The sequence below is a fragment of the Brachyistius frenatus genome, unplaced genomic scaffold, assembly GCF_029030835.1.
Source record: "Brachyistius frenatus isolate BFR_SWC_R1_liver_20210118 unplaced genomic scaffold, ASM2903083v1 Contig_26, whole genome shotgun sequence".
In the NCBI taxonomy this organism is placed as follows: domain Eukaryota; kingdom Metazoa; phylum Chordata; class Actinopteri; family Embiotocidae; genus Brachyistius; species Brachyistius frenatus.
The window spans coordinates 4,922,810-4,933,284 of record NW_027210625.1 but is presented as its reverse complement, the minus strand read 5'-3'; the positions used below and the strand labels follow the sequence as shown (position 1 = coordinate 4,933,284).

General features: G+C 50.0%; 1 protein-coding gene across 6 annotated transcripts in view; it reads right to left on the bottom strand.

Moving 5' to 3' along the window:
* Positions 1–10,475, bottom strand: part of LOC138620835 (sodium- and chloride-dependent GABA transporter 2-like) — a 162,257-nt gene that overhangs the window by 8,488 nt on the left and 143,294 nt on the right. For 5 of the 6 annotated variants that reach the window (XM_069698416.1, XM_069698417.1, XM_069698418.1 and 2 more), the window contains 10 exons: positions 10,322–10,454; positions 9,281–9,415; positions 8,439–8,542; positions 7,877–8,001; positions 7,423–7,535; positions 7,139–7,276; positions 6,961–7,063; positions 5,380–5,480; positions 4,011–4,181; positions 1,531–3,801 (listed from right to left, as the gene is read on the bottom strand). In XM_069698416.1, the coding sequence (XP_069554517.1) occupies positions 3,643–3,801; positions 4,011–4,181; positions 5,380–5,480; positions 6,961–7,063; positions 7,139–7,276; positions 7,423–7,535; positions 7,877–8,001; positions 8,439–8,542; positions 9,281–9,415; positions 10,322–10,454 (1,282 nt within the window). In that variant the 3' untranslated portion in view covers positions 1,531–3,642. Of the gene's footprint in view, positions 1–1,530; positions 3,802–4,010; positions 4,182–5,379; positions 5,481–6,960; positions 7,064–7,138; positions 7,277–7,422; positions 7,536–7,876; positions 8,002–8,438; positions 8,543–9,280; positions 9,416–10,321; positions 10,455–10,475 lie in introns of those variants that run through there. The other variant, XM_069698415.1, reaches the window with a different exon arrangement.

The window sequence follows — 10,475 nt, the reverse complement described above, 5'->3', positions numbered from 1 at the left end:
AAGCACGGCCAAAAAAGGGAACGCCGTGTGCTGCCGCCCGTAAGCCCCCCCCCAGATCCACGCGTGAAACATCCCACACCGAGGACACGCTTTAGATTCAGACGAGAACAAATGTCACTTGACGGTTCCTCAACAGAGCTGCACCTTCAGAGTCACGTTTATTTACAATATACGTGCCGCAAATATTCAGAACCTTCCGATCCGGGTGGGGTTTATGTGTGTGGGAGAGGGGGCGGGGGACTTTAGCTCACGAGCTCGGTGCTCCTAAAATCTCTTTGCTACGGCCCTGCTGCCTAATATCGGACGTGAAAACGCGCACCGGGCAAACCTGAAGACGGCCGCCGCCGCGCGGTGGATCCGGTATCCGGCTGAACCTCGTGTCAAAACCACCCTGCTGTTACGCAACGCGTCTCCCGCCCCCACTGCCCGATTCTTTTTCCCTCCCTCTCCTCGAGTCTCGTCTCTTTACGCCGAACTGTCAAGCGTATCGCCTGCAGCGAGAAGACGCCCGTAAAGCCCAGCGCGGTGTGTGTGTGCGCGCGCGCGCGAGAGGATGTTCGATCAGGCAAGATGTACACTTGGTGCTTACGTGCAAAAGTTCAAATGCACGTGAGACCAGAGACGACGCACGAGCGGGGTTTCGCATCTTTTGTCCGAGTGGCGCCGAGCCCGAGAAGAAAAAAATAAATCAACTTTCCAGTGTCTTTCAAAGCTGCACTGAAACAACACCCAGATACACGCATTGCTTTGGCTCCCATCCCTACAACGCCGTCCTCTCCCTCCCTCTTTGAATCTCACACGCTCAGCCCATTGGATCATTTTTAATCCCCATCATCTGAAACCAAACATGTATGCCAAAACAACCATATGGACATAAACCGCCCCCGTTATCTACACACACCACACACACAATTACACAGTAACCCGGATCACACGTGCGAAGCAGGCTGCATACAGTAGCGCTCGTCACCAAAACAAGTGTGTGTGTGTGTGAGAGAACCTCCCCCCACCCCCCCCGTGCCGAGCCACGTGTGTGTGGGACCGGCCCACTTCCTACGGTGGCTGGGAGGGGCGGCGACCCAATACGGTTAATTGACACGCCGAGCCTTTTACATAACCACCGGGCTCTGTCTAAGTGGTGGTGTCAAAATCCCCCCCACTCCCACCCCCCTCCCCTCCACCTTCCTCTACACACGCACACGCACACGCGCGCACACTCCATCCTCCTCTATCCCTTCGTGGATGTTAAACCAGTAATTCCCATCGGGATGAAACCGCTTCAGATGAAGAGAACCGCAATCGCGGCGCTTGTTCTCGGTCTCGCGGCCGACGGAGCTCGCTCCTTTGTCCTCCGTCTCTCTTCCTCGTTTCCGGGTGTGTCCTCGGCATCTGTTACCGTGGCGCGGAGGGAAAGAGAGCCCTAGCAACCGTCTACCGGCTTACGGCTCGCCTCGACCGCAGGTATACTCTGTTCTGTTGACACACCTGCGCACACGCACACACAGCTTCTCACTTGACTTGAAATGAACAGTCAGCACAAATTATTTTATCCACAACGTAGATACTGTGTATATATATATATGTATATATATATATATATATATATATATATATATGTTCATTTAGAAAAGAAAATGGTACAAGAAGCCCACTTTAAAATAAAGAGGCACATGTATACAAATGTAAACAGATGATAACACACATCGGATCAATCGGAAGTCAGTGAAAGCCTTTCAAAAGACACCGGATGGGTTTTTCTGCGTTGAATTAATCTCAGAGGAGCGTTGGTTAGGATTTCGATCCAAAACTCCGATCCGGATCTGAATGACAGAAGTTTCAAGTTTGCACGAGCAACTTTTTCTTTCTTCACTTTTAATATTCTAACATGTAAAACACATCACACTCGATGGAGAAATCGTCCTCCTCGTTACGCTTGTTGGAGATTTACGCAGGCAGCGAAGAGTACATTATGTCCCAGATCAGTTACTGCCGATTTCCCATCACAACCTAAACTCCCCCCTACCCCCCTTTAAAAAAAAATAATAATAAAAAAAAAAATCGTTTCCGACGATGGAAAAAAACAAAAACAAGAAAGAAGTCAATTATGTAATGCATTTGCGGACATTGTGGAGTCTGCGCTGACTGGAATCTGAGCGAGATATGAATTGAAGTTGTTTTTATTAACAGGGTACGAGGCGGTTTAGCGGAGACGGGTACACATCTCTCGACGCCGGTCTTAATGCGTCGACGGATTGATTACGGAACACGTCGCTGTGACATTCTTCCACACTTAAAATCGTCTTCTGCAAAAATATATACATCCCTACATCGCTTTAAGATCATTTTCTTATACTGCATGTCGCCGTTCAAATGTTACAGTTAACAGTCCTCGGCAGAAAGAATCACGACGGAGTGATAGAAAATAAACAAGTTACACTTTGGTGCACAGGATAAAAACAAAAACAAACAAACAAAAAAAACAAAAAAACAATCCTTGTACTACAAAGCATCAGCGCTATTAACATTTTGTGTGAACATACAGGTGTGCTGATTGTGATACTATGATTGCATGTTTCCCAGCGTGAGATTTTGTTACAGTGCAAAGATGCTGTCATGATAATGCCTTTGAGAACTGATAAAAGTCAAAACGGATTACATTTCTGTCATTTCGTTAGCGGTACAGTTTTAACCGCGACACGAGAGTAATGCGCTCGATGCGTCGGCCGTAACGAGCCGAGACTCGGCTGCGATTGGTCCGGATGTAAGGCGTGTTATGAACCGTTCCGACCCCGTCGTGAGAGGCGGAAGCGCATAAATCAAATCCAGATCAATCGCTACGTAATACAAACCTGACTCGCGGAGTCATTTCGGATGACGGCCGCACCGAAACAAAAAGCATCTTCGGAGGAGAGCCGAGAGCTAAGCGCGCACCCTGACTGACGCCGGCGCCGATCTCTCCGTCTCTCACAGAGAGGATACCGATCGCCCCGTGAGAACTCGGTAGAGCTGGAAAACAAGGGAGCGCTGCTCTTTGCTTGCGTCTTGTGCGTCGAAAGGCTGCAAGTGCTGCGTTTTCTCCGGTCGACGAGTCCAGTGACGACCAAAAAAAAAAAAAAAAAAAAAAAAACCAAGCAAGAGATGTTAAGTAGGGAGGAACAACAACAACAACGAAAAAAATAACGGTTAAGATCCAGGAGTGTGTGCTCTTTTGCGAAAACCAACTCCGGTAGCCGGAACGGGCTGAAGGGGCCGATCTTAAAAAGGTCAGACGCGCCGCGTCCCGATTCGGGGCCGGACCCTCGGCCGAGGCCCGAACCGACCGATCGATCGTAAACGCGGCGAAAGAGATGGCGCGTTCGGGCGGCCCTCGTTAAGTTCGCCGCGCGGACGCCGTGAGACATCCCGGTGTGACTGTACGTCATTTCCTGCGAGTAACAAAAACATCTTGCGTTGGCTGTTTCTTCGGTTTTGTCCAAAATAACCTTTTGACTGTCAAAGTGGATCGAGTGTTATAAATTCATTTCAAAACGAGGCCGTATTCGAATGGAAACGGGCACCGTCAACTCTAAACCTTAAAACCCTCCCGTTCGGCACACCTGATTGGCTGAGCGGCATCAAATGTCACATGCTGTCGGGTGACCGTTATCGGGTCTTCTGGTCCCGGATGATTTCCGGGATCGGTTCCTTTGGCTTCTCGGCGACGGGCGGCGTGGGGCTGTAGGCGAGCGCCAGGCCGTTGGCGGAGAACTGTTGGAAGGCCGTCGACGAGGTTTTGGCGGGGCTGCACAGACGCTGGAAGCGCTGCGGGGGTCAAAAGGTCATAGTTAGGTCGCGGCACCCTTCGCGTTTTCAACAAATCTGTACGCTTTTTCTTTTTTTAAACTTTTAACATCTCGCTTTCATCTGGAGAAACGCTGCGCACGTACAGATCCTATAACGCCCCCGGGTCGACGGTACGCTCTCGGGAGCCGACCGGGGTAGAAAGATCAAAAGAGAGATGGCGGTACGACCTGCGCCAGGGTTCCCGGGGTGGTGACCAGGACGTACACGGCCCACGTGGGAAGCAGGGAGACGGAGGAGAGGGTCAGGATCCAGCCCAGCGAGGTGGCCCAGGCCGGAGCGACCAGTCCTTTCCCCAGGCTCAGCGGAGACCAACACACCAGGGAGAACACGAAGGTAGCCTACGGGGGACAGAGAGGAGGCCTACGTCAGGTTTACACGAGTCCGACGCGTTCAGAAGAATCTTTTCAAAGTCAATATTTTTATACATATGCCGGGAGTGACGACAAAAATCTCTTTCGCAGTTGGCAGGAAAACGCCCGCGGACGAACAGGCGGCTATTCGCGCTCTTGTTCGGGAGGTAGATGAGACGGCTGTTGATGCCTTTAGTAAATATGAGACTGGGTAACGGGCCGGCTGTGGCCAGAGGCAACAACACGCCTCTCATGCCCAATAACAAACACGTGGTACCTCGCTCGTATTTTCAGTGATTTTCAGGCTCCGTCTTCCGTCCGGTGTAAAACGAGGCCGAGCTACGACTCTCTGCAAGTTCTCGCGCTGACGCGGATGTCATTTTTGCCGTCCGGCAGCTGTGTTGTTTAAATGGTAAATGAACTTGCCCCCGTCTGAGCGCACGCGGGCGTTGTTAAAATGAGTTGCGGTCGGGAGGATCGCTGGCACGTCGCTTTCTTGAGGCGGCGGAAAGCCATTGAAACGCAAAAACCTGCTCTTGAGTCAAAGGTGCTTTTTGTTTTGTTATAAAAATAAACGCGTGAGCGATACTTCCTACGCACACACCGGACCGTGAAGCAGCACGCAAACGTGCAAAAGATTACAAATAAAATGATCGCAATGTCCAGAATTATTATTGTGAACATCTATCCGCGTTCTTTCCAAGGACTTGGCACATCCACCTTGATAATAGCGGCCTCCCAAAGTGCAAGCGCGCCCGGCTTCCAAAAGGAAAGGGAGACGGCCGCTCCGATTGGTTTAAGTTCACGTGACACCGAAATGATTCGTTAAGGTGCAATTTTGAAGGTTTGCGGATTATAACTCCAAACTAAGTACAAGAATACACTCTGAATCCTGCCAGTGGAGCTGAGGGTGCATTTTCTGCCCCGGAGTCGGTGTAATAATAAAAAAATAAAAAATAAATTCAACGTGTTCAAATGGACAACGGCACCCTGTAAGTTCTCTGGTTTTTACCTTCAAGTTATAACGCGCAAATCCAGACCCATCTGTGGAGCCTAGATGTGACTGGAGGAAGATGAATGCGCAGGCAGAGGGTAGTATTTGCCTCAAACCTCACGCCGCGCACTGTCTCACAGCGAGCGCACAGTGAACAGTGTGAAAGCAGATCAGCGGGGAGAGGTTACTCACGGTGCACACCGCCGGGGTCAAGTATTTCCAGCACAGCTTGAAGACAGGCAGCGGGGCGTAGCCCGTCATATCCCGAATGTTGCCGCTGAAGCGGTCGGCTCCTGTGGCCAAAAACGGGAGCGAGGCGAAGTGAGGTGAGGTGAGGTGAGGTTTGACATTGTGGTTTGCTTTCGTGAAACAATTTCTTTTTTTTGTCCTCCACTAGAGAGGGAAGTAAAGTGTCTTAAAAACCACAGCAGACAAACAGAGCGAGACAACATATTGCTTTGCAAAGATAATGGTTCTAATGACAAACATGAGACAGTTTGTAAGGAAATAGAAATTTTCCTAACAATAATTAATGTCAGAGATCACATCTATAGCCGTGCCATTGCGGCCTTGCGATGACTAATACCGCTACAAATACAAGTAGCAGTAGCCCCTCTCCTCAGCTGGTATTTGTATGCACTCATGAACACACGATCTCATCTCTATAAGATCTCATCTCTATACGTAGTTCGCTATTTGAACGCTTTTTGCACTTTTTTTTTTTTTTTTTTTTTTTATCGCCCTGATGTAAGAACACAACACACTCAGCCCATCTCACACTTAAACAAACAATGTTTTTGTAAATGCTTCAGAGACTCCTGTCTGGCCAGGATAGGGGCTCCCTGGGGCCGCCAGACTGAGACTGAGAGGCGACTGGGCCCGGGGGCTGATTTAGGGCCTGGAGGAGACAGACAGGGGCCTGGCCAGGAGCCAGCCAGTCTCCTTACAACAGTGGGTAGCTGCAGCCACGTTAATATACTGTCTGCTGACTGGGAGTGGAATGCAGAAGGAGGGGAGGAGGTGGACAGTGTGTGTGTGTGTGTGTGTGTGTGTGTGTGTGTGTGTGTGTGTGTGTGTGTGTGTGTGTGTGTGTGTGTGTGTGTGTGTGTGTGTGTGTGTGTGAGTGCGTGTGCATGAAGATTTACATTCGTTAGTGACACAAATTTATTTTTCTTTTTTTTTTGTATTTCCTATATGAAATGACAACAATCAGCTTCAGATTGTTTTGGTATTTGGTGATTTGGCCAAATGTGAAATCCTATTGTTTAAGCTCCCACAGAATATAATTAAACTCAGACTATCTTGGAAAAGGCCAGTTGGATTTTTCCATTAAGAGGAGGAAATGAAATGAGAGGAAGAGAGAGGAGTCTAGGCAAGGGAAAAGAAGAGAAGGAGGAAAGGAAATGAAAGAAATTGAAAAACAGCAAAAGGAGAATAGAAAAAGGGGGAAAAGGAGACAAATAAAAATGGGAGAAGTAGAATGCAAAAGAGAAAGACAATAAGAGGGGAAGCAAGGAGAGTGAAAAGGAAAAGAGAGTAGAGAACAGACCAAAAAAGAAAAAAGAGAGGAGAAGAAAAGAGAGAAAGAAGGAAAGAAGTGAGTGAAATATTACAATAGCAACAGAAGAACAGAAACAAACAGAGGAAAAAAAAAAAAGAGTGTGAAGAGGAAAGATGAAATCAGGAATGAAAGAAATGAGAGGAGACACTAGCAAAAGAAAGAAAATGTTCAAAAGGAAAAAGCGAGCGGCGGAGAGGGGATAGGATTCCTACCGTAGACCCAGCCGACGGCCAGAGACTGGAAGATGGAGAGGAGCAGCAGGCTGGCTCCGCTGCAGGAGAAATGGTCGTAGATCTGGAACACGTAGAGGCCGCCCTGCGAAAAACACGCACGCGCATCATTCCACCCCGTCCAAACCAAACAGCACGGAGCATCCTGAGCGCGACTTACCGGCGTGACCATGACCAGTCCGACCAGGAAGCAGACGACGCAGACCAACAGCAGCAGCAGCTCTCTGCGGTGGCCTCGTCGGATCAGGTGAGGGTACAGGTCAGTCACCGACGTCATCAGGGCCTCCAGGCTCACAAACTGGGGCGGGGTATGTGTGTGTGTGTGTGGGGGGGGGGAGCGAGAGCAAGAGCGAGAGCGAGAGAGAGATAGATAGTTTTACACCAAACTGCGCCCGATATATCGTCGCCGTCACACGCGATTCATCAAAGCCGGCGTGCATCTACCTGCGTGTCCAGTCCCAGCATGATGATCATGAGGAAGAAGCAGACGGCCCAGAGTTGGGGCAGAGGCATCATGGCTACAGCTCGAGGGTAGACGATGAAGGCGAGGCCGGGCCCTGGGAGGACAAACCGTCGGAGCAAAAATACAAGTTACTCGTAACCTCGGGTGGAAATCGTCGACGCGGGGATTGTTGTTTTTAGCAAACGTTACTCGAACCGGGACTAACAATGGATTTGTTAGGGACTATTTTCAGCGGCGGATTAATGCGCATTTGGTGTTCTGGTGAGGATAACGCATCTCAGGTTTTTTTTAATTTATTTTTTTTAGATTCGGTATGAAATACTGCAACCAATTCATTCGCTAAAACTTTAGCTTCTTGTCCGTTCACCCCCCCGAGCCCGTTTCCTAAACGACAACATCTCACATCCGGGGAGCTGTCGGGAGACCGTGCTTCACCTGATTGGGCCACGGAGGATATGTCCACGCCCTGCTCCTCCGCCATGAAGCCCAGCACCGAGAAGATGGCGAAACCCGCCAGGAAACTGGTGCTGCTGTTCAGGAGGCACAGCATGAAGGAGTCCCTGGTGGCACGCACACAAAGCGCAGTGAATACATTTAGAGAAACGCCTCAGACAATAGAAAACATCTTTGTGAGACTGAAGGTTTCCGGCCTGGTGTGTTATGGAGTTCTGTCCTGTTACTGCGTGTACAAGCCGAAAGAGTCAAGTGCTTGGCTCTTTTCCTGGGTGTGTGTGTGTGCGCGCGAGTCCTAAAGTGTGGGAAACATGGCACCGAGGGCTTTTCCTTAAGGTGCGGCTGTACCAGCGTGTTTTCTCTGTCCATTCCAGCCATTCCCGCTGGAAGCCATCAGTCCGGGGGGAGCTTACGTCTTACGTTTCGGTTTGTCTGCGCTGGAGTGGAAGGGGACGCTCGTGTGGCTGGAGTTGTTTTTTGTGTCGCTGCGTGTGTGTGTGTGTGTGTGTGTGTGTGTGTGTGTGTCCGTGACAAAGTGTCTCACTTATAGCAGTCGTTGTTGTATTTGTTGTAACTGCCCAGGGCCGTGAGACTTCCCAAGCAGATTCCGTAAGAGAAAAATATCTGGGTACCTGCATCCATCCATACCTAAAGAAGAACAGAGAAACAGAGCAAGGAGACAAAATGAAAGGACAGCCGCTCGCTGATAACGTGCTACGAAAGCTATAAAGCTATTTTCATCTTTGGACGATGGGATGCGCAGACTCAAATCTGACTAATCGGCGGGTCACGTTATGTATTTGTCGTTGGCGCTTTTCCTGACTCTATCTGAATGCGCCGACGCCGTCAAACCTCCCCCGTACAATGCCAGTTCAGACTCGCGCTGCGCCACTGAAGCGTGGACAAAACAAACAAACGAACACGGTAACGATCGCTATCGAGTGCACAGAGCTGATTTAGGCCTCGTTCCTCTCTAAGTACCGGCGTCGAACCCGAGGACGCCGTGCCCGCCGTTCCGCAGCCGAACCCGTCGAATCGAGCGGCCCGCCAAACGGAATTCTCTCTGAGGCCCTGTATCGAATCGATTATAGAAATTATCGTCAGAGGGACCGCCGGGACACGGCCCCCGAAGGATTTCATTTGTGAGGACAAAATGATCGACGTCGTGTTTCACGAGAGAAGTCCGCGCTTTTTGAACGGGGGTCTTCCGGAGCCGAGCCCCCGCTGGCCCTCGGCGGTACTGCACTTAAAGGCGCTTCGCTTTCGTATGCGCTTGCTCACCTGACGGTGTCGCTCCGTACTACCCGCGGGAGCTTTCGCGCCGCCCGCGACTGCGAGAATTTCTCTCGCCTCCGACCTGAAGACGGATGAAGTGTGCTTTTGTACCTGAGGGTCTGCCAGGCGGGTGTGGTTGGGTTTGAGGTAGTAGATGATGCCCTGGGTCGCTCCGGGCAGAGTGGCACCGCGCACCAGCAGCACAAACAGCATGACGTACGGGAACGTGGCGGTCAGGTACACCACCTACAATGTACACGGACACACGCGGCGGGGAGGGATGTGGTCGGGATGGGGTGGCACGGGGACAGACAAAACAGGGAGGTTGTGACTGCGACGTCCTCAAAACGGGGTCGTCGCAGCGTTAAAAAGAGAAAACCCTGGAAAGTTGGAAGGTCTTAAAACATGTTGACGGACGGCGGCAGTGACACAGCAAACAAGTCCGGCTGAATTATTGCAGTGCCGACTTCCTTAATTCATCTGCTGCGTACTGTAAATGTAGATTTATGTCGCCACGCCTCAGGCTTTTCCTGTTGCAAAAGATTTTGTGTGACCCAAAAAAAAAAAAAAAAAAAAGTACACCTCTGCTACGAGACTTACAGATTTATATATATTATATATTTATACGTTTTGTGGTCAACCCTTAAAAATGAGGAAATTGTAGATTCAAAGAGAGAAACTCTGAGACAAAAAACCCACTTCATATAGATCACAATCTTTCCACTGCAGGAACTCTTCGCTCTCTTTATGGCCCGCAGACGATCAGGATCTACTGCATCTACATCTACGCTGCCGAGAGCCGACCGACAACAGTAACGCTGGTATTTCTCCGACCTTGTGATCCGAGCTCTCGGAGGAGTCGGGCGAGGACAAAATTTAAAAAAAAAGAAGAAAAAAAAAAAAAAAAAAAAGAAAAGCTACATCCAGAAGGTTTAAAGGAGAAGTTGTACAATATATCGTTTCGAGTCGACGGAGAAGGTTTTACATCAGACCGCCTAAGAACGAAAAGTCTCGAGAATCGAGTGGCTCGGGAGGCTGAAACAAATCCATTTATATGTAACGTCCTCGTTGTCTTGAAGCAGAAAGAGGTCGTTCGACCCGCCGTTGAAAAACAAAAAAACTCGTCAGGAAGGCGGGATGCCGTCTGCTCACCTTTCCGGTGGACTTGACTCCCTTCCACACGCAGAAGTAGCAGACGATCCAGACGACAGCGAGACACAGAGCCAGCTTCCAGTTGATTGGCCCCAGTTCGTCTAAAGTGTCGGACAGGCGGAGCACCTCCCGCCTACAAAACGCACGTGCTCCC